The sequence below is a fragment of the Microcaecilia unicolor genome, chromosome 12 (assembly GCF_901765095.1).
Source record: "Microcaecilia unicolor chromosome 12, aMicUni1.1, whole genome shotgun sequence".
In the NCBI taxonomy this organism is placed as follows: Eukaryota; Metazoa; Chordata; class Amphibia; order Gymnophiona; family Siphonopidae; genus Microcaecilia; species Microcaecilia unicolor.
The window spans coordinates 14,751,928-14,776,249 of NC_044042.1; the positions used below are offsets into that span (position 1 = coordinate 14,751,928).

At 44.3% G+C, this 24,322-nt stretch overlaps 1 protein-coding gene across 2 annotated transcripts in view; it reads right to left on the reverse strand.

Annotated features, from left to right (window-relative positions):
• SYT6 (synaptotagmin 6) overlaps nt 1-24,322 on the reverse strand; it is a 242,379-nt gene that overhangs the window by 77,396 nt on the left and 140,661 nt on the right. Inside the window, exons 1-2 of one of the 2 annotated variants that reach the window (XM_030220971.1) lie at nt 16,691-16,702; nt 15,586-16,144 (exon numbers count right to left, since the gene is read on the reverse strand). In XM_030220971.1, coding sequence (XP_030076831.1) covers nt 15,586-16,144; nt 16,691-16,698 — 567 coding nt within the window. In that variant the 5' untranslated portion in view covers nt 16,699-16,702. Of the gene's footprint in view, nt 1-15,585; nt 16,145-16,690; nt 16,703-24,322 lie in introns of those variants that run through there. The other variant, XM_030220970.1, reaches the window with a different exon arrangement.

Here is a 24,322-nt window from a genome sequence, read left to right on the forward strand (position 1 = left end):
ACAGTGGCCAATCCAGGTCAAGGGCACCTGGCACGCTCCCCAAACGTAAAAACATTCCAGACAAGTTATACCTAAAAATGCGGAATTTTTCCAAGTCCATTTAATAGCGGTCAATGGACTTGTCCTTTAGGAATCTATCTAACCCCTTTTTAAACTCCGTCAAGCTAACCGCCCGTACCACGTTCTCCGGCAACGAATTCCAGAGTCTAATTACACGTTGGGTGAAGAAAAATTTTCTCCGATTCGTTTTAAATTTACCACACTGTAGCTTCAACTCATGCCCTCTAGTCCTAGTATTTTTGGATAGCGTGAACAGTCGCTTCACATCCACCCGATCCATTCCACTCATTATTTTATACACTTCTATCATATCTCCCCTCAGCCGTCTCTTCTCCAAGCTGAAAAGCCCTAGCCTTCTCAGCCTCTCTTCATAGGAAAGTCGTCCCATCCCCACTATCATTTTCGTCGCCCTTCGCTGTACCTTTTCCAATTCTACTATATCTTTTGAAGCATTCAGCTCGGATCATCGACTTTGTTCCCAGGTAGACCCTTCACCTGACCCTGCCCAGGTGCCCAGTAAAAGTAGTTGCCTAAAATTTAGCATTCACATAGGGAAATATTCAGCTTGGTAGATCTAGTCTACTGACTCTTAAATTTAGGGGCTCAGGCCTTTTGAACATCAGCCCATCTGTGTCATTCCCATGCCCCATGAGTTTTGCCACTGCCACATTGGCTCATACAACTTTCACTGGAAATTTGTTTGACGTGTCCATCATTCTCTTGGATTTGTAACTGTCATTGCTTCCTCATCACAGTACTATTGCAGTACTGCAAAACTGTCACTAGAGGTCGCAGCAGCCATTAGCCTGGACAGGAGCCACTGGTCATCACTCTTGCCTCAAAGACCACTTGACCAAAAGGGACTAGAATGGTAGACCTGGGAGGCCTACTAGGGGGTCGAGGCAGGGGCTACCGGGAAAGGTGGCCTTGTTCATTGGGAAGAGAAGGGGGGAAGAAGGGAGCCTTGTATTTGTGGGGGGAGTGAGAGAAGAAGGGGGTCTTGTTCTTCAGGGGGATAGAATAACGGGGGGCCACTGGGCTTCAGGGGAAGGAAGAATGGGGGACACTGTTCTTCATGGAGGAGAGAGAGCAGAACACAGGCAGCTTCGAGCCGGTACCCAGAAATTATGTGGGTGCTATCCGATATTTCATGCTGGCAATCACTTAGCTCACCAGGCAGAATTGGGACTGTTATTGCTGGTACCTCCATAACTCTCGACTCCTCTGCAACTCCGCACCCTGAACGCCCCTCTACTGGAGGTTTACTTTGGATGGCATTTGTAATGAAAGCACATCCCTATAATAATATTCAACTAAAGCAAAAACGTGTCATTTAGGAGAGACGAAATATGTTTTCATTATGAAAAGGAAAAGTCATATCCTTTAATTAAAAGTTAGCACATTTACATAGCTTACTTATATAACATGTAACTACATAGGTTTTGTCTAAAGTACTTTAGAAACCAGTTAACACTTAACTATTTCTGAGACTGTGCCATATAAAAGGTACAGAAGGGATTATGTACTGAGACATGAGCTGTCAAGGGTGCGTCTGCTTCGCTAGCCATTCCAGGCTAACATGATGTAGCTAAGTGGGGCCACGGGAGCCTGGGCCCCCTCAAAAATCCTCTGGGCCCCTGGTTTTGCTGGCAGGGGCCCCCAGCCCCACCAGCTGGAGCCTTGTCCAATGCCGGTCTCCGGTGGCGCCACGTTGCCTGCCCTTTCTTCCCCCTCACGTCCTGCGCGCTCCTTTTCGTGAAATTGAGCAGTTTCACTAAAAGGAGCGTACAGGACATGAGGGGGAAGAGAGAGCAGGGCAGGAAACGCGGCAGCACCAGAAACCGGTGCTGGAGAAGGCTTCAGCTGGCGGGGGATGGGGACCCCCGCCAGCCATGGCATTTTCTGCAGCAGTGGGTGGGGAGCGGCAGGGTGGCGGCGAGGATGTGGCGGGGCGGCAGATCAAAATTGCCTCCCCCCCCCCCCCCATCTCAGGATCTGGTCCCCTCCCACCGCGAGGTCTGGCTACGCCCCAACCCTTCTGGATGTTTTCATATAATGCTACAGCCAGTGTCTGTATCAGAGCAGTGCAGCTTTCCCTGAAGCCTAGATTTTCATTTGCTCTCGAGCCGTGGCATGAGCTGACAGGTCAAATCATCTCCCTATGTAGGTTGCCAACAGCTTCATCACCAATGACCATTTAATAGAAGCCTGAGGTCCAGCCCAGTAAACCAGCACAGATCAATGAAAGCAGCTAAACGACAGCATGGATCTATATCAACATTTTGAGCAGCATGTTAAAGGGAGAGTGTCAGGAATGGCCCTTTAAAGCCGATTGACTCTGGCAGAATCTAGAAATAGCCCTATGTGTTTGCAGTTCCCCTACACAGAAGAAGAAAGGGGGCGGGGGGGGGGGGGGGGGACACAGTGCCTTCATCAGCTAGAGAATAAGGCAATCTTAACATCTGGATTCTGGATACCCTCTGTCCTTCATGTACAAAATGGTAGCTGTCCCCCACGTTTGCTAATCTAATTCAGTACTTCTGAATCATTCAGCAGAGACACACCTAGCTTCTTGGGTTTTCAGGATCAACACAAGGAAAATGCAGGAGACAGATTGCTGGGTACACCGGGAACCAGCTGGATACAAATCTATCTCATGCATATTGATTGTGATAATCCTGAAAACCCCCGGCTGGCCAGGTGTGCTTCCAGGAGAGGGTTTAGAAGCACTGATCTCATTTATTCTTATGGACGAGCAGAATATTTGTGTGAGATGTGTGATTTGTTTTGTTTTAATGGGGGAGACTGCCAGTGAAAATTGATTCTGTTACTGTGCCACCTGCTCCAGGAGCACTTTTACGCATCCGCCGCCCTTTCTATGGAAAGATCTCTTCAGGAGTAGCATAAGGAAATACTTTTTTTTTCATGGAAAAACTGGTGGATGCAGAGCAAGGGGTGGGGATGCAAATGATAGCAGACTTCAGGAAGGCAGGAATAAGCACAGAGGATCCTGTTTTTATAACAACTATGTGGATAAAGGTAACATAGTAACATAGTAGATGACGGCAGAAAAAGACCTACACGGTCCATCCAGTCTGCCCAACAAGATAACTCATATGTGCTACTTTTTGTGTATACCCTACTTTGATTTGTACCTGTGCTCTTCAGGACACAGACCGTATAAGTCTGCCCAGCACTATCCCCGCCTCCCAACCACCAGCCCCGCTTCCCACCACCGGCTCTGGCACAGGCCGTATAAGTCTGCCCAGCACTATCCCCGCCTCCCAACCACCAGCCCCGCCTCCCGATCTTGACTAAGCTCCTGAGGATCCATTCCTTCGGCACAGGATTCCTTTATGCTTATTCCACGCATGTTTGAATTCCGTTACCATTTTCATTTCCACCACCTCCGAGCCGGTTGATAATGTGTATCGGGATTTTCAGAAGGCATTTGATAAACAAAGTGGATAAAGTACTTCACTCAATGTGTAATTAAACTCTGGAGTTCATTGCCAGAGAATATGGTAAAAGCAGTTAGCTTAGCAGGGTTTAAAAAAAAAGGTTTAGACAAGTTCCTAAAACAAAAGTCCACAAGCCATTATAAAGATGGACTTGGGAAAATCCGCTGCTTATTTGTAGGATAAGCAGCATAAAATCTGTTTTACTCTTTCGGGATTTTGCCAGGTGCTTGTGACCTGGATTGGCTAATGTTGGAAACAGGATCCTGGGCCATCACGGCAATGCTGAAAAGTCCTAAATAGCTGCAAACAAGTGAAGAGGAGGAGTGGGCTATTCTCTTTTCCGGAAACTTAACAGCCTCTTTGCATCTACTTTTACTCTGTATTCCACTTATTCCCGGACTTGGTACTCTCCTCTCCGGAACCTGTAAGCCACATTGAGCCTACTGCTATGCGGGAAAATGTGGGATACAAATGTAAACAAAAGAGCAGATCACTAGGTGGTATTAATAAGACTTTATTGGAGAAATAATCGCGATTATTTCTCCAATAAAATCTTATTAATACCACCTAGTTGCTCTTTTGTTTGCTTCCACGTTGGATTTTACGTTTCATCTGCCTTCTTGTTTTCTTGGATACAAATGTAATAGATAGATAGATAAAAACAGTTGTTGGCTAAGAACTGGGGAAACCTGCTTGTAATCCCACCGCCTGCTCCTCATGATCTTCGGCAAGTCACTTAACCCTGCACCGCCTCAGATACAAACACGACTGTAAGCCCTCTGAGGACAGGAAAATACTTATTGTACTTGTAAGTAAGTCACCTTGAACCACTGAGAAACGTGCGAGCTAAATTCAAAAGCTACAATGCTCTACTCAAATGATTCAGCAGTGAGTGTTGCGGCTGCCAAGATGAATGGCAAAGGCAGTAATATGACATGTTAGAAGTCGTGATGGAAACGGCCGACCCACGACTGGGTCTCTCTGGCAGGCTGCAGTGATAGAATTAATTGGGAGACTTGATCCGCCTGGTAGAGTGAATGAAGGCGCAGTCTAGCGGTTAGAGTGGCAGGCTGAGACCCATGGAGGCCAAAGTTCAAACCTTACTGACACTCCTTGTCACTCTGGCCGAGTCACTGCCCCCTCCATTGCCTCAAATACCGCACAGATTATGTCCATTGATACCTACTTCTAAATAACTCACCTTGAGCTAGGATTTGGAAAAGCTGAGTAATTAAAACCTAAATCTTAGTAAAATAATAACTATCACAAATATGGGTGCAAATTTAGCCTGGTCTGTCTGTTAGGCCATGCATAGGATCTAGGAGAAAGATGCTCTACCAAAAGCCTTGGTAGGAATTTATATTTTTTTATATTTATAAACCGCTTTTCCAGTTTTTGCCCCCAGATGGTTACAGAAACAGTAAAGGGATGATATTTAGTGCGGTATAAGTGGGCAGGAGAGGCCCCTTTCTGCTTGCCCCCTCTCGCTTAGGCAGAATTCGTGCTAGAGTGTGAATGTACATATCTATAGCTATAGATATTCAAATTAGGTACCTTTATCTTTCAATTACTAAATGGCTCCAGACTATATGGTACCATTAATAAACTTACCTCAAGGAAATGCAAAATACGAGGCAAGAAACTATCTCAGACTACACCTCCCAAATTGCAAAAAAGTGATCTACAAAACTGTCCACTCTGCAGACTTCACTTACCTAGAAACCAAATGGTGGAACTCCTGACCACCCAAAATAAGAAATATACAGGAATATACTAGATTCTGCAAAATCCTCAAATCGTTTCTATTCAAACAAACCTTCACAAGGAACAACCATATCTCAAACAATTAATTATTACCTGAATTGGTTATTACTCTGTTTACCATTAACGTTCTCTTTGCTTCATGTACAATTTCTTATTCATAATAGATTTTCTAAATGTTAAACATCCACAGCTATCCCAGTACGTTTATGATACTGTATTGTAAAATTGGATTCTTACAGCAAACTACTTTCTTATGCATTATGCTTTGTTATGTATCCTAAACTGTTTATTGTAAGCCATATTGAACTCAAATTTGTTTGGGATAATTATTATTAACATTTGTATAGCGCTACCAGACGCACGCAGCGCTGAACACATGACATAGAGAGACAGTCCCTGCTTGATAGAGCTTACAATCTAAAATAATACAGACAGACAAGACAATTAAGGGTCAGGGAAGTACTTGGTGAGAAGGAACAAGGGGAGGTAATTGAGTAGTGGTTAGGAGCCAAAAGCAGTGGTGAAAAGGTGAGTTTTCAGCATAGATTTGAAAACAGGTAGAGATGGAGCTAGACGTACAGGCTCAGGAAGTCCATTCCAGGCATAAGGTGCTGCGAGGGAAAAGGAACGAAGCCTGGAATTAGCAGTGGAGCAGAAGGGGGACGTCAAGAGAGATTTGTCCAGCGAGCGGAGTTTACGGGCAGGAATGTAGGGAGAGATGAGAGCGGAGAGGTAATGGGGGGCTGCAGAGTGGATGCATTTAAAGGTCAGTAAGAAAAGTTTGAATTGTATGCGGAAGCGGACAGGGAGCCAGTGAAGTAACTTGAGGAGTGGGCTAGTGTGGGTATAACGATTTTGGCGGAAAATAAGTCATGCCGCAGAATTTTGGACAGACTGGAGAGGAGAGAGATGGCTGAGAGGAAGACCAGTGAGAAGTAAATTGCAATAATCCAAACAAGAGGTGACAAGGGTTTGAACAAGGGATCTGGTAGCGTATTCAGAAAGGAAGGGGCGGATTTTGCTAATGTTGTAGATAAAGAAACGACAGGTTTTGGCAATTTGTTGAATATGCGCAGAGAAGGAGAGAGAGGAATCAAAGATGACTCGAAGCTTACGAGAGCCGAGGAGACAGGGAGGATGTCAGAGCCATTAACAGAGATAGAGAAAGGGGGAAGAGGAGAGGTGGGTTTGGGGGGTAAAATGAGAAGTTCAGTTTTAGTCATGTTTAGCTTCAGATGGCGTAGCGACATCCAAGCAGCAATGTCAGACAAGCAGGATGAAATTTTGTGGGATATAAATGTCACAAATAAATAAACAAATATAGATCTACAGTGGATCAATATATGATACATGTCCTGGGCTTGAGTAACATCTCACCTCTTTGTGTCCTAGAGATTAAAGTATGTTTAGATTTATTTATTTATTTTTTATTTTATTTACATCAATTTATATACCGTATCTTATTGCTACTGCAAGACAGAACGGTTTACAATTTATAAAAAAAATAAAAAAAAAAAGCAGTACAATAAGTACAAATTGGACAAACATTAGAACTCCAATCATTACAGGAAAGCACAGCAAACCCAACAAACTAGCTACATAAGATTAGAACATGTGATCTGCAGTGATGCACTGTGAACATGCAATACACAGATCCGCAAGCAGAAACCTGCTAGCTTCACTCCACGACCTTACCGTGTGAATTGTATTGATTACTTCACCGCATTGTACTCAAATACTGTATCGTGTTGTTTAGTGCATTCCACAACCATTAATAAAAACAATTTGAAAAAGAAAACACACATACAGGCGCCACACACTTCACGTGGTTTAAGATTTTACAAGTCTACACGTTTGTCCATGGTTTCTCTCTTTGCATCCCCAGGTACACATCAGATTTCCAGCAGCAGGATTTTTTTTATCATCTTATTAATGGACTCTGTCCAGATTCTTGCCCTGACAAATGTAAGGAATTTTGCTGAAGCTGGGACACCATTTCTTTCTTATTCCAAGGGGTAAAGTAGCCAATCAGAGCTGGGGGAGGGGGGTTTAGATTTAGCTCACATCTTTCCTGTGGTAGTTTCAAGGAAGTTGCATTCAGACGTAGTAGGTATTTCTCTGTCCACATTGAAGCAGGGTTATGGTTATTCGCTGTTGTCCAATAATTATCCCTGAAAAACTAAACCACTCTCTCTCTCTATGTACTGACTAGCCGTTAAGCCCGTAAAAACGGGCGAGATTTCCAGCTACCCTCCTCGCCGCTGCTCCCTCCCCCCTCCGTGCCAGGCCCCCTGAACTGACATGAGAGCGCCTCTCACCTCTGTATCAAAGCGCTGCAGGCAGCAGCAGATTGCTCTGCTGCTGCCTGCAGCGCTTCCACATGGAGGTGAGAGGCGCTGTCAGGTCAGTGCAGGGGGCCCGCTGCGGAGGAGGGCGGGAGCGGCGACGGGGATGGGGGTGGAGGGTGGTGCGCACTATGTTCATTTCCAGGCAGCAGCGTCCGACAGTGACTCCGACTCCGTTTCCCTCTCTGTTCCACCCTCTGACGTCATCACATCTTGACGCGAGGGCGGGACAGAGAGAGAAGTCTCTACTGCGCATTTGCAGGTGAGTTGGTCACTTGCTGTTTATATGTTTGATGGGAGAAAGTGGAAAAGAAATAAAATGACAGCATTGCTCAAACTCTACCATCCGGGATCTGCTTTTAAGCTACAATGATGTGAAGCTTAAAGACCTCAGATTTTGAGAATGTGAGGAGGGGTGGGGAAGGGATGTGGGTGAGGCCTTGGCAGCTGTGGACATTTCCACGGAAAGCAATGCCACATGCTGTACCTTCCGTGGGGACCCCTGACTTTTTAGAGGTGTAAAGTTTAGGAATCACTACAGTAATATGTGAACACAGATAAACCATAAATATAGCACAGAACAATGAATATAAGAACACACAAAATAAAATACAATCCACCCCTCCACCAAAAAAACAACAAAAACCTAAAGCAAAAAGCAACAGAAACAACTGTTTAGAGAAACTGAGGAAACTTTAGTGCTGAAATCATTGGACTATATCCCTTGCAACTGTTACTAGCAAGAACTGATACCTTGGATGAAGATTTTCCATTATTATGACGTGTATTGTGAAGTATTAATTTTATGTGGATAACCTTATCAACCTACCACCTAGGAACTCTCACAGATCATCTCGTTCGTACTTAACTCTCCATTACCCAACATGTTGTGGCCTCAAGTATAAAGCCACTTACGCATCCACCCTTCACTATATTAGCGCTCGTTTGTGGAATGGATTACCTAAATCAGTAAAAACTACTCCCGATCATCTGACCTTCAGAAAAGCACTCAAGACCACCTTATTTGGAATAGCTTACGCAAAAGTGCAGTGAAGGGCGACTAAAATGATAGCGGGGATGGGACGACTTCCCTATGAAGAAAGACTAAGGAGGCTAGGGCTTTTCAGCTTGGAGAAGAGACGGCTGAGGGGAGACATGATAGAGGTATATAAAATAATGAGTGGAGTGGAACAGGTGGATGTGAAGTGTCTGTTCACGCTTTCCAAAAATACTAGGAGGCATGCGATGAAACTACAGTGTAGTAAAGTTAAAACAAATCGGAGAAAAGTTTTCTTCACCCAACGCGTAATTAAACTCTGGAATTCGTTTCCGGAGAACGTGGTGAAGGCAGTTAGATTAGCAGAGTTTAAAAAGGGGCTAGACGGTTTCCTAAAGGACAAGTCCATAAACCACTACTAAATGGACTTGGGAAAAATCCACAATTCCAGGAATAACATGCATAGAATGTTTGTACGTTTGGGAAGCTTGCCAGGTGCCCTTGGCCTGGATTGGCTGCTGTCGTGGACAGGATGCTGGGCTCGATGGACCCTTGGTCTTTCCCCAGTGAGGCATTACTTATGCACTTATGTAAAGTCCCGCCATTGCATCCATAACTACTGAACTGTAACTATCTTAACGACATCCTTAACTTCATTGCCTCTTTCCCTTCTCTGTAATTACTCACTGACCTCTCCTACTTCCATGTACTTGATTGTTTATGCCGGATTAATGTATGCTTATTTCATACTGATGTAAGCCACATTGGGCCTGCCCGTGGTGGGAAAATGTGGGATATAAATGCTATAAATAATTGTAATGGATTGTTTGTTCTTGTATTCTGTTTGTTCAGATTTTATGTAGCTTTTATTCTGTACCCTGCCTAGAATTGTAAGATAGTGTGGTTAGGACATATTTTAAATAAATAAATAAACATGCCCATAATTTACAGACTCGTAACCAGTACAGATATATTAAAGGTCAGAATGCCTTTGCAAAGGCTAATATAATCAGCTTTCTAGCCTCAAGCCGTTCATATTTATTTGCCTGATGTAGACACTGTAGCCTGTATATATATATATATATTGTTACTGGTTTAGTAGGTTGATGTTCTCGCTGCATGTTTCTTCGTTCGGCGCAATGGTTTTAGAATGACTGTCGTGTATTATACACATTTGCTGTTATTCTTCTATTAATTACAAGAAAACCACTTAATAAAAATTAAAGTGTTAAAAAAGAATGCCTTTGCAGACAGAAATACAGTAAACACTTGCTAAAACTTACATCACTTTCTTTTTAATTTGTGCATCCCATCCCAAACCCTAACTAGCTGAGGGGTTCTCAAAGCGCATCATAAAATCAGCCTCCACCACTAGGAAGCTCGAAAAAGTGATCAACGTTGTTCAGGGAAATGAACCTATCGTGACGGTAGCCGGTGCTGAGAATGTCACCAAGTATCTATTTATCGGGCTGGAGCACCTGCATCTGTTCATCTCTTGGCATCGCCCTCTTTGAGGCTTGAGACTCTTGTAACTGAGAAGTCTTTGTGGTTAAATAATGCATGAAAGGAACAATGAAAAACAGAGTGTTTCATCTTGTAATCCATTATAGACCCTTAGGGCATAGCCCAAAGCTGTTGGTTGCCATTATAGCACTTTCTTGACGTATTCATTCAGAAGAAACCACTTATTGAGTTTCCAATCTGAATGATTATTTGTTGGGAAATATCCGCCCTCCTTTTCAATTAACGTTAGCGGTAAAGCACGTCATCGCTGAAGAGTTTGCATAATTGGGGAAAGATACAAATCGATGGTCTTCTGGACTGCCATTACACCAATTTATGTAAGCAAGGAGTATATACCTATTGCTACACATTTATTAAGGTATAGACATTCACACGTACTGTTAAAGAAAATATCTCTCTATATAAAAGGCACCACCAACGTTCTAAATGAAGCCTCCAGCCGTAAGTGTGAAGGGGGAGAGATATCCGGTTTCCCCATGAGTGTCTGCCCCGCCCTCACTCTCTCTGTAACACAAACAGTGAAGGAAAACACAGCAAAGCACGAAATCAAATCGCTCTCTCTGTAACAGTGAAGGACTCAGAGGGGGGAGGGGAGAGAGGGCAGAGGGGAAGGGAGAGAGGGCAGAGGGCAGGGACACACACACTCCCACATGCACACAGAAGAAAACCTTGCTAGCCCCCATTTCATTTGCATCAGAAACGGGGCTTTTTTACTAGTATAGAAATAAATGGGGTAATGCTCAAAAAGTCACCTAAAGTTAGATGAAAGGAAAAGTGAAGGGGTGGGATTTGATAAACCTCCTTTCTGTGGTTACAATCAAAGAGGTTTACATATTGACGTATGAGGAGAGACTTGCAGACCTGAACATGTATGCCCTGGAGGAAAGGAGAAACGGGTGATATGATAGATGTTCAAATGTTTGAAAGGTATTAATCCGCAAGCGAACCTTTTCCGGAGATGGGAAGGTGGTAGAACTAGAGGATATGAATTGAGGTTGGGGGGGGGGGGGGGGCAGACACAGGAATAATGTCAGGAAGTATTTTTTCATGGACAGGGTGGTAGATACTTGGAAAGCCCTCCCGCGGAGGTGGTGGAGATGAAAACGGTAACGGAATTCAAAAATGCATGGGACAAACACAAAGGAATCCTGTTTAAAAGGAATGGAACCAACCACTCTAAGTGGAGGAACACTTGATCCCTACGAGTTTCAACAACTGAGGACTGCGATATAAAATTGGGTAAAAACCACAAGTAGTTATGAATAAAAGCTTATATCAGGCATCGGAATAAATTCCTTTTTAACCATAAAGAAAAATCCTCATCAGTGGTTCAACCTTACTTTCTATTTTGGAATATTAGATTTCTGTGTTTGTATTTGTTAAAGGAAATCTAAGTAGTGTAACATCTGCTTTTTTACCTCACAAATACATCACTATACGTTATTGTATACTAGTAAAAAAGGCCTGTTTCTGTTTGAAAGGAAACGGGCTCTAGCAAGGTTTTCCTCTGAGTGTGTATGTTTGAGAGAGTGACCAGGGTTGCCAGGTGGAAAATTTTTTTCCTACCCAATCCAGCCTAAAAACAGCCCAAAACCCGCCCAAACTCAAACCCCGCCCCTGACACCCCCACCCCCGTGTCATCACCCCGCCCCTGCCGTCATCAACCCCGCCCCCGCCGTCATCGGCCCCGCCTCTCCCGTCACCGGCCCCACCTCCCCCGTCATCGGCCCCGCCCAGAATGTCACTAACCCCGCCCAAAACGTCACTAACCCCGCCCCCCGCGGCCGAAAAAACCGCCTGAAAACCGCGGAAAAGAAAAAAAAAAGCCCAAAAAACCGCGACCCGCCGCGGGCAAAAATTTCCCACGGCGGGTTGCGGAAAACCGCCCACCTGGCAACACTGAGAGTGACTGTGTGAGAGAGGCTTCTGTTCCTGCTGCTGTGCATTCCCCGTGTTGTGCTGATTCGCTGCTCCCTGTATCGTGGCTCCGCCCCTCTCCCTTCTACTGGCCAATCTGGTGTGGGTTGTGTGATGTCACTATTATCTACTACATGAGGGACACCACCTCCAGCGGAAACAATGGTTCCAGGCAGCCTCAAAATGTTGGAGGTGAGAATTATTATATAGGATATGTTTACCAGAGATTCTGAACACAGAACACGGCTGCTCGCGTATTATACAGAATTAAGATTTATGAGTACATAACATTGATGCTTCTGGTGTTGGATTAGTTGCCTATTTATCGGCGTAGACAATTTAAAATGCTGCTTTTGATGAATCACAGTCATCCCTCTCTTACTCGTACCAGTACACAGTTTAAGATTGAAGACCAAGCCTCTTCCAAATTCCAGATGGTGTTAGATTAAACACTATTTTCTTAAGGGGCTGGTCCTCTGGAATCAAATTCCCAGTGAATCTGAAGGGGATGGATGACCCATTTGTAATTTAGCAGCTCTATATAGCCTGGTTTTTTAGAACTTGCCTTTTGTAATTGGTTGTTCTGTCGAAATGAGATGCTGTATTTTATACCTACTGTACGTTGAAATTGTTTTATAGTGGTACTAGCCGTTGAGCCCGTAAAAACGGGCTAGTAAAGGAAGGGGGGGGGTTTTGAAAGGCCCCCCCGGATAGGTTGCCGCCGCCCCTCCCCCCCGGAGTCGCCACCGCCGCCCCCCCCTGGAGTCCCCTCCGCCATTCCTCCTCCCGGGCCGGGTACCTGGCTTCACTACTCAAACCGCCGGAACGCAGCACACAGCTCATCTGAGCTGCCGTCGGCCTTCCTTCTTCTCTGCGTGTGTTCCGCCCTCGTGTGACGTAACGTCGGCGAGGGTGGGACACAGGCAGGTAAGGAAGGCCAATGGCAGCTCAGATGAGCTGTGTGCTGCGTTCCGGCGGTTTGAATAGTGAAGCCAGGTACCCGGGCCGGGTGGAGGGTGGGTGGCGGCGGCGACTCCAGGTGAGTGGGGGGAGCGGTAGTGGCAACCCTGGGGGGGGAGCGGTGGCGACGGCGGTTCCCTCACTCGCAGGTGCACAGGTTCCCTCTCTGTCACGCCCCCGTCATCACGTATTGACGCGGGGGCGGGACAGAGAGGGTCTCTACTGCGCATTTGCGAGTGAGTACGCCTCTTGCCATTTATATGTTTGATATTTGTGAATATATCACATTGTATGCTAATGTTTGTTACTGTAAACCACCTTGCTGTGGCCTTTGGGAGGGGTGGTATATAAATTGGATACATAAATGAATAAATGATGCCTTAGCCTAAAACAGGCTGGTCTTGATACAACCACAAGGCCAAGAGAGCAAGGGAGCTTCCGGGCTTAAGAAAAACTGTATCAGCAATTCCCACTGATTCAGATAAGAGTTTGTGGTGCCCAGGCTGCTACTGCAGAGTAATTTGCACAAGTCATAGGACAGAGTGGTGACTTCTTGATAGTTAACATTCATTACACTATTTATTTAGATTTTGCTCACACCTTTTTCAGTAGTAGCTCAAGGTGAGTTACATTCAGGTACACTGGATATTTCTCTGTCCCAGGAGGGCTCACAATCTAAGTTTGTACCTGAGGCAATGGAGGGTTAAGTGACTTGCCCAAGATCACAAGGAGCAGCAGTGGGATTTGAACCAGCCACCTCTGGATTGCAAGACCGGTGCTCTAACCACTAGCCCACTCCTCCACTAGCAACATTCCATCTAGAATCTGAAAAAGTGGCAACATTCCATGTAGAATCTTCAATAGTAGCAACATTCCATATGTTTATTTAGGTTTTGCTCACACCTTTTTCAGTAGTAGCTCAAGGTGAGTTACATTCAGGTACTCTGGATATTTCTCTGTCCCAGGAGGGCTCACAATCTAAGTTTGTACCTGAGACAATAGAAAGTTAAGTGACTTGCCCAAGATCACAAGGAGCAGCAGTGGGATTTGTACCAGCCACCTCTGGATTGCAAGACCGGTGCTCTAACCACTAGGCCACTCCTCCACTAGCAACATTCCATCTAGAATCTGAAAAAGTGGCAACATTCCATGTAGAATCTTCAATAGTAGCAACATTCCATATGTTTATTTAGGTTTTGCTCACACCTTTTTCAGTAGTAGCTCAAGGTGAGTTACATTCAGGTACTCTGGATATTTCTCTGTCCCAGGAGGGCTCACGATCTAAGTTTGTACCTGAAGCAATGGAGGGTTAAGTGACTTGCCCAAGATCACAAGGAGCAGCAGTGGGATTTGTACCAGCCACCTCTGGATTGCAAGACCGGTGCTCTAACCACTAGGCCACTCCTCCACTAGCAACATTCCATCTAGAATCTGAAAAAGTGGCAACATTCCATGTAGAATCTTCAATAGTAGCAACATTCCATATGTTTATTTAGGTTTTGCTCACACCTTTTTCAGTAGTAGCTCAAGGTGAGTTACATTCAGGTACTCTGGATATTTCTCTGTCCCAGGAGGGCTCACAATCTAAGTTTGTACCTGAGACAATAGAGGGTTAAGTGACTTGCCCAAGATCACAAGGAGCAGCAGTGGGATTTGTACCAGCCACCTCTGGATTGCAAGACCGGTGCTCTAACCACTAGGCCACTCCTCCACCCAATCAAGTTTTGCCAGAGAATGTGGTAAAGGCGGTTAGCTTAGCGGAGTTTAAAAAAGGTTTGGACGGCTTCCTAAAGGAAAAGTCCATAGACCATTATTAAATGGACTTGGGGAAAATCCACTATTTCTGGGATAAGCAGTATAGAATGTTTTGTACTTTTTGGGGATCTTGCCAGGTATTTGTGACCTGGAGTGGCCACTGTTGGAAACAGGATGCTGGGCTTGTTGGACCTCGTGTCTTTCCCATATATAGGAGACTTCCTATGTGGGGCTATAGCCCAGGATCCTTAGGTACCCAGATCTGATACGGAGGAGTAGCCTAATGGTTACTACAGTAAGCGTTGATCCTAGTGAACTGGGCTCAATTCCCACTATAGCTTCTTGTGACCTTGGACAAGTAACTTATCCCCTCTATTGCCCCAGTTATATTAAAAGAAAAAAAAAAACTTAGATTATGAGCCCAATAGGGATCAGTAGTAGTAATAGATCTCTAAGTGTTGCTCACATTCGGATGTTTTCATTTCTGCCTTTTATCTGAACAGTCATGGTAATTTTTTACGAATGTATTAATTTATTGTGGGTTATAACAGTATATATGTTGCATCGACTCACCTTTTGAGCTTTAAAATTGACCTCAAAACCATGGGCAAAGCTAGGGTGAATACACTGACTCCATATAGAAAGTGCCAGTCCTGGTTTAACGGGAAATATGCTTATGTTCCTTCAGTCTATCTTACTCAATAACTATATTTTGCGTAAATACCACTGTTACACTGATAGATTTGTCCATCCATATTACCCTCAAAACCCGTAAAATGAAAGCATGCAAGCCATTACTCACACTTGTTGCGTATTGAATGTCTCTCCAGATGGAGGTCTCCCGAGAAAGATCTGATGCCTCAAACAGATTATCTAAGATCACCTCCCCTATCATGTCATGTCTAGAAAACCTGTCAAAATCAAAGACACTGAGGTGGAGCTTCCTGTCGGTTAGGTCCTCGTAGGGCACAGGGAAATGGAATGACTCATCAAAGGTAGGATTCAGGGTCTTCCTATGAACCCGAGTCTGAAACTTCCTCTTTCTGTCGGGAAGGAGGTAGATCTTAACATACGGGTCAGAGCTCCCGCAGAAGTCTTTGGCTGGCAAGTCGAAAGCCTTGAGGATTCGCACGATCAGCGTTTCATTCTCATAGTCATACTTGAGTGAGAAATTAATTTTGCCACAGGATTTTTCATCCTCTTTCTTCGTGTCCTCAGAATCGACAGACTTCTGCTTGTAAAGCTCGGGCTTGATCCTGCCAATGCTGGTTGGTTGTTCCGTCACTTCAACAGCATCAGTTCCATAGTCAACGCTGGAAACGTGCATCTGCCGAGGTAGGTGTCTCTTGAAAGAGATGTGCCTAAGTACAATCGGGAGAAACAAAAATATCAAGCTTCAGCATTCATTTTGGGGGTCTTTTATAAAGCGGCGGTAAGTCCAACTTGGGCTTGCTGCTTGCTAATCCAGAACTACCGCTGGCCTAACACAGCCGCCGGCAGTAGCTCCGACTGGAGTGCACACAATTTCCGGTGCTCTGTAAAAAAATAAAATTCTGTAGTGTGGCGTTAACTGGGTGGTAATCGGGCATCGTTGTGCACTGTCCGGTTATCGCCATGTTACCGTGGAAGCCCTTACTGCCATCTCAATGGGTGGCGGTAAGTGCTCCACACCACATGGGGGCGCATTTTACTGGCTGGGGTAAAAAGGGTCCTGGTGCACAAGAAAAACGGCCCCCACTGCTACTGCAGGGCCCTTTTTCCCACAGCTTAGTCAAATGGCATCTTTATTTCCTCTCTCTCAACCCCCTTCCTTAACCAAATCCCAACTTTACTACTCAGTGTCCAATTTCCCCTCCTGCTCATACCCTTATTTCCTTTAATCTGTCTTTTCTTTCTCCATTCCTTACCTGTGCATTGTTACGCACTGGGGGTTACAGCTTCTACGTCAAAGTTTTAAGCAAAAAAAAAAAAAAAAGAAACAAAGATATAAGACTGTAAGATGTTGTACTGCTTTGGATTTACAGCCTGTCTCACTGACACAGACTACTCAATAATTACCGTGGATTCTTTTGGATTCGTATTAGATAAATGAAACCTTTATTAGAGGTGCTAAATTCTACAATGATTAAGGTATATACGATGATTAGCTATATAAATACAATGATTAGCTATATAAACAATCATTACATCACTGGTCTCTACATCTAAGCAATGCTAAGAGTTCTTTGACCCGGAAAAGAAGCAAAAATACACTATACATACAATCATCACTGGTCCTTACATCATCCAGGCTCTTATCATCAGCTGGGGGGGCCCGTTACAGCAAAAGCCAGGAGCTTTTTAGACCAGGAACAAGTCTCTGCGCAGTATGTACATTACTCACAGATGAACTCTTGATTTCACTGAAAGAAACTCCCCTTTTTATTAGGCTCAGAACTTATGTTCAGAGCTAAGGAAAATTACAGAATGCTTCTCTGTTTAGGTAAACAAGCCATACTTTGGGAACGTGGTCACAGGCTTTCCAAGTCCAGGTGGCCAGGCTGAACTTCCGAAAACAAGAACCATCCTCCCCTTTGCATACCAAATGAATTAGAGCTGTGTCTTATCTTCTGCAACTTGTTTTTGTATTTACAAGAAAAGTTACTTTCGGTCAAAGCCAGAAGATTTCAGAGTTCATTATCGATCAAAGCAGGATTGAAAAGCAATCCTTTACATCTTCCATTACAGATGACAAAAACAAAAATTTATTCATGCCAACCAAACAAAGGGGTCCTTTTGCAAACTGACAGTACCGCTCGCTAAAACGAAAGTACCGCTAGACTACTGCAGCAGCCCTGGTGTGTACCCAGCGGTGATTGGGTAGTGCCATGCGCTGCCCGGTTACCGCCAGGTTAGTGAGGGAGCCCTTATTGCCACCTCAATGGATGGTGGTAAGTGCTTCCCCCTGAAATGGCCGTAGGCAAGTGCTTCACTTACCACATGGCCATTTCTTAAAAAAAAAAAAGACCTGCCTTTTACCTGCTGCTGTAAAAGGGGGCCTCGTCGCGCTTCAAAAAGACGCATCAAAGCCTGCGCAGGCCCCCTTTTGCCGCAGTTTTGTAAAAGGACCCCAGGAATTGGCAATGTCTTTATTTATTAATTATTCTCTTTCTATTCTTTTTTCCATTCCTTAATTTATGATGTATTTTAAGATTTCACTCAATTGGTGTTTATATTTATATAAACTGTTGCATGTTATTCATTCTGTTGCTTTCACATTCAGACTTTATGGGTTTCACCATCATATTTCATTTGCTCACTATGCTTTGTCACAAGTAGAGGTGCATTTTCGATGTGACGCTTAAATCCAACTTGAGACATTTTGCTAAAAGCGTCCAAAATTCAAGTGGGGGAAAACATCTCTTTTTTAAAAAAAAAAATGGCTATTTACTAAATGTTTTTTTTTAATCTCTCTGCATTTATCGTTTGGTCCATTTAAAAAAAAAAAAAAAAAAGTCCAAGTGAAAAATGCACAAAATCAAGCCATTGGGGTGTAGGAGGAGCCAGCATTATTAGTAGACTGGCTACACAGACATACCAGGAGAACAATGAGGCACCCTTGGGGGGGCACTGCAGTGGACTTCAAATAAATGCTCCCAGGTACACATCTCACCTTTGCTTCCTTATCTTATTTGCTGAGCCCCCCCAAAAAAACCCACTACTCCCAAATGTACACCACTACAATAGCCCTTAAGGCTGAAGGGGGCATCTATATGTGGGTACAGTGGGTTTCTGGCGAGTTTTGGAGGGCTCACAGTTTCCTCCACAAGTGTAACAGGTAGGGGAAGGTATGGGCCTCGCTCCACCTGTATGCAGTGCACTGCACCCACCACTTTACTACTCCAGGGACCTGCATGCTGCTCTAATGGACATTTGAGGCTGGCATAGAGGCTGGTAAGTAATGTTTTTAATCACATTTTTGGGGGAGTGGGAGGGGTTTAGTGACCACTGGTCATCTGGTCATTTAGGGCACTTTTTTGTGGCATATTCATTAATAAAACAGGTCTAAACCAAAACATCCAATTGATAGCCCTGGATGTTTTTATTTTGTTCCATTATGGCAGAAAAATGTCCGTTAGGAACGCCCAGGTCCCGCCCTTAACACGCCCCTGACATGCTCCCTTGTGATTTGAACACACTTCTGATGGACTTCAGTTTGTGATAAAAATGTCCCAAATGCAGATTTATGCCACTTTTTGGATGTTTGTATTTTTTTGAAAATGAGCCCCATTGTGTTTTTTTATCATTATTTATAATTTTATATTTTATTCTATTTATTTGTAATTGGTGGGAACACGCAAATTAATTACAGACCCCAGATGAAGTCCTGTGTGCCGAAACACGACCCATGTTGGGACATACTTGCCAACGCATCCTGTATATTATACCCGGAGAATAAATTGTTGCTGATTTTTAGTATTTTATATATTTTTTTATTGGAAGAATAAACTGAGCCAGTGGCTATCCTGGCACTTAGTTCATGCTGCCTTCTGCTTTTTGTCTGACTAATGTCTTGGACTGCCAGCTGGAAGACAAGTGTTCAATTTCTTGGGCTGGCCAGGGCTGGAGCTGTAACATTCTAAGCCTTGGGGACTGAGGCAAGACTCAGTCATCATGCAATGATAGCCAGGTTCAGATTCTAGTCTATAAGCTACCGGCTCAGGGTTGTTTCTATTTTGGCTGGGTAACATAGGAAGAAGGAGTGAACAAAACCAAAATGGAGCAGAAAACTACCCAGTTAACCACAAATTAAGACTCCTGGTGCAACAAGACCTAGCTAAGGCAGATTCTGATGAAGAAAGAAGCCTCAAACTCACTAAAACAAAAAAAGAGTAATGGTCATGGATTTGATATACTGCCTTTCTGTGGTTCAACCAAATCGGTTTACATTGATTACTTTCTGTGTCCCTAGTGGGCAATGGAGGGTTAAGTGACTTGCCCAGGATCACAAGGAGCCACAGTGCGAATCAGACCCAGTTCCCCAAGTTCTCGGCCCACTGCGCTAACCATTGGGTTACTTTTCCACCCCAGAAAGAAGCTGCTAGGCCAAAATGAAACAAAGACAAGGAAAGAAAAACCTGAATGTGCACCAAAGAATCAAAGTTTATACATAAAGCATCAGAAAATGCCAGGAAATTGATGAATCAAACCTATGAAGGCATGTGAGGGGTTAAGTCTTATAAGAGGACGCCAGCGTGAAATGTCCGAAAGGCTTCTGTTTTATCTATGTGCCTTTATAGAATAGAATCTGAGAACCAGCTATAATAGTGCACAAATTCTCTTACACATGTGTGTGTGTATGTGTACTCCAAGCATGTATACATGTATTTCATACATATATATATACGGAGTGAAGGAGTGGCCTAGTGGTTAGAGTACTGGTCTTGCAATCCAGAGGTGGCCGGTTCAAATCCCACTGTTGCTCCTTGTCATCTTGGGTAAGTCACTTAACCCTCCATTGCCTCAGGTACAAACTTAGATTGTGAGCCCTCCTGGGACAGAGAAATATCCAGAGTACCTGAATGTAACTCACCTTGAGCTACTACTGAAAAAAGTGTGAGCAAAATCTAAATAAATAAATATAATGTTCCACCCAGACTAAGCCCCTGAGAATGCCTGCATGCAGATGACATAAAAGTTTGTGTGCTTTCATCAGCATGTGTATTTAGACACGTATGATTTCAACACGGCAAATTCTTTATAAGGTTACTCCCAAAGAGGGCATTTCTCAAAAATCACCCCCCCTCCCCCCTTGTGATTTTCATGGCATGATGTAGGAATGGTTTGCCATTTCCTTCTCCCCAGGCATGGAGGGTTTAGTGACTCATCCAAGGCCACAAGGAGCTCCCTGTGGGATTTGAACCTAAGCTCTCTGGTTCCCAGCCTGCCGCTCTGTCCTCTGCTCCAAGTTAGGAATATTTGAATTTAAATCAAAGAAATGTTCATGCCAATGCTGAGGATTTTCTTACTTCTGCCTTTTGAATAGCTTGGACTTCAGCCATGCATGAAAACTGGGCAAGGTAAGGTCACAGAACAGAAGGAATTAGATTAGCTTCTATTTCATGAATCTGATAGAAACACAAAACATCTCTTAATGGAACCCTGCTGTTCAAATTAACTCCCAATCATTTACTCAATGACTTGTGCAAATCCTCTTAATTTCAAGCTGATAAGGAGAAACACTGACTGGAACCTTCAAAACCAGGCAGCGGACCTCTTTCCTGGATGATCTGTTGCCCTTCCATAGGAACTAGCCAGTAGGAGCTGAGCACCCCCAATATTGAGTAAGCTCTTTCACTGTGTCCAGGAAGGGGCAATTTGTATTGTATTCGGCAGCCCCAATCATTTTGAAATGTTGGTGCCCTGTAGCTCTTTCTTTGGGTCTTAGGGGTTATCAATAGAAATCAAACAAAATAAAACATGAAAAAGAAAATAAGATGATACCTTTTTTATTAGACATAACTTAATACGTTTCTTGATTAGCTTTCGAAGGTTGCACTTCTTCCTCAGATCGGAAATAAGCAAATGTGCTAGCTGACAGTGTATATAAGTGAAAATATTCAAGCATTACTATGACAGTAAAATAGATACTATTGGATATTCTACATGGAATGTTGCTACTATTGGAGATTCTACGTGGAATGTTGCTACTATTGGAGATTCTACGTGGAATTTTGCTATTCCACTAGCAACATTCCATGTAGAAGGCTGCGCAGGCTTCTGTTTCTGTGAGTCTGACGTCCTGCACGTACGTGCAGGACGTCAGACTCACAGAAGCAGAAGCCTGCGCGGCCACATTGGTGATCCGCAAGGGCCGACTTCTACATGGAATCTTGCTAGTGGAATAGCAACATTCCATGTAGAATCTATAGAAATCAAACAAAATAAAACATGGAAAAGAAAATAAGATGATACCTTTTTTATTAGACATAACTTAATACATTTCTTGATTAGCTTTCGAAGGTTGCCCTTCTTCCTCAGATCGGAAATAAGCAAATGTGGTAGCAGATAGTATACATAAGAGAAACATCAAAGCATTACTTTGACAGTCTGAGTGGGAGGGTGGGGGTATGCATGGGGACATCAAAGCATTTCATTGATATTCTAACAGGATGGGTGTTGGTAGGTGAGAGGAGGGTGATAAACAGAGAAATAAACAGAGAAATACAACTTTATGGTTTATAATGGGTTAGAAAACCCAGATCCTTGTTAAGTCCTGTCTGTTGGGTGTTAAAATATTCATTCATTCTGATTTCAAAGGTCTTACGTTCCTGTATTGTTTTAAAATTACCTTTCAGTATTCTTACTGTGAAATCACTGGTGCAGTGTTCTGGTCTTGTAAAGTGTTGGCCCGCAGGGGTCTTAGGGCAAAGGCTTTTATTTTTCATTGCAGCACATTATAAGGTTTGTATTGTTACAATCTCTAGTTTTACCTCTGTAAGGAAACATGTATATTATGCATTTTGCCTTCCTTGTCCATCTCCACCCCCCAAAAGATGTGCTCTTTTTCACCAGGTGAATGTGTTCACCCAGTGTGAAGGGAGCGGTTTTCAATCCTGGAGACCTAGCTAGGCAACTCCTGAAAAATTAACTTTATGAGAAAACAAAAATGTAATTTTCTAAACTTCCTGCATGGCTGCCAAATACAGATAAGATATTGCCTTTCTTGGGAGGATCACAGTCTACTGGGAAGATTCAGTTTGAAGGAAGTCAAGGAAGAAATGAAGCAAGGCACGCAAAGGAAGCACAAGGAGTCTTCAAGAAATGGGAGGGCGTCAAATTCGAACTTTATTAAAAAGACCCAAGGAAGAATGAAGCCATCTTCAACCCAAAGACAATCTCTAGGGAGTCTAGGGTGCAAACGTTGTTGAGGGCCATGTTCACACGAGGACGTGGACCCAAATATTTAGTACTGGATCCAGATGCTGAATATCCAGAACATCCAGTATTCAGTGCTGCTTCCCAGATAACTGCCTGGACATAGTTAGGACTGTGTTTATGTGGGCCTTCCAGTTAGTTATCTGGACATCGACATTCAGTATCAGCAGTGCTCAAATAACTTCCAGGCCTGCCCCAATATTGTCCCAGGAGAACCAGAGATATTCAGTGGCACTCTCCATGTCACTCACATCTGCTCCTGACATGCTCACCTAGAGGCCAACTGAATTTTGGTTTCGGCTTCGGCGCTGAAACTGGCCCTATATCGTGTTCCATCATGCTTCAGGTTGGGCTGAAAATGCCAGTGCATTTGCAGCTGAAACCAAAATATCTCCCCCACCCCCTCCCCCCCAAACCACAACGTGAACACTCTCTGTCCACTGCCTTCCCACCACACAAAGGCCCATACTCTGCCTACGTTTAGATGCTCTTGTAGTCTAGAGGCTTCTTCAAGGAAGGAGCAATACCCAGTTGCCCCTGCCTGTGCCAGCTTTGCCATCAAAATGGCTGCTGCAACTTCCCATGGAATCCCTGAGAGACGTTCTAGAATTTGGTTTTGCAAAATACAGGAGTTTCTACCTATATTGCGGCTGTCATTTCTGTGAGACACGCTTGGCATTAAGATTTTTTCTGTCCAAATTCAGAGGTATTGGATACATATACATTTTATTCTATTTGCATTCAAACCTGACCCATGGTGAAGGATTCTGTAGCCGAAACACGGACCGTGTAGGGTCCTAATAAAGTTGAATTTGGAGCATCTTATCCTGGTGTTTGGACTGATCTCTTGGATCTGGTTCTATTCCACCCTGTTTTTATTTATTTATCCCTGAAAGACTACTATGGGAAGTCATGGCAGTCATTTGACTGTGGAACCAACATGGTCAACAGTGACTCAGGATTGCTCCTGCCCTGAAGAAGCTACTAGACCAGCAGGACTTTTAAAGGTAGGTGTAGGGAGGGCCTTTGGGTGGTGGAAGGGAAGAGTTTGTGGTTGTGGAAATGGGTGTCCCGAGGAGAGTCAACAGTTTTGGCTTTGGTTTCGGCTGAAACCAAGCATCAACTATTGGCCACAGATTTGGTTTCAGCCAAAACCGAAAACCCCAGTTTTGGTTGCCCTCTATGATATTTAACTGAGCAGGAGCTTGAGAAGCTCCATATATTTCCGTGCACTGGGCCATATTCTATAACTACGCGCATACCAGGGGCGTAGCCAGACTTCGGTGGGAAGGGGCTCCAGAGCCCGAGGTGAGGGGGCACATTTTAGCCCCCCCTGCCGCTGCCAACCCCCCTGCCATTGCCGACCCCCCCCCCCCCCGCCACCACCAACTTTGAACCCCCCTCCCGCTGACGACCCTCTCGACCCCCCCCTCCCACCACAAACCCTCCCCTGCCATCACCTACCTTTGCTGGCAGGGGACCCCAACCCCCGCCAGCCGAGGCCCTCTTCTTCCTTCGTTCTGTTTCTACAACGTGCAGGACATCAGAAATAGAGCGAAGAAAGAAGAGGACCTCGGCTGGCGGGGGTTGGGGTCCCCTGCCAGCAAAGGTAGCAGACGGCA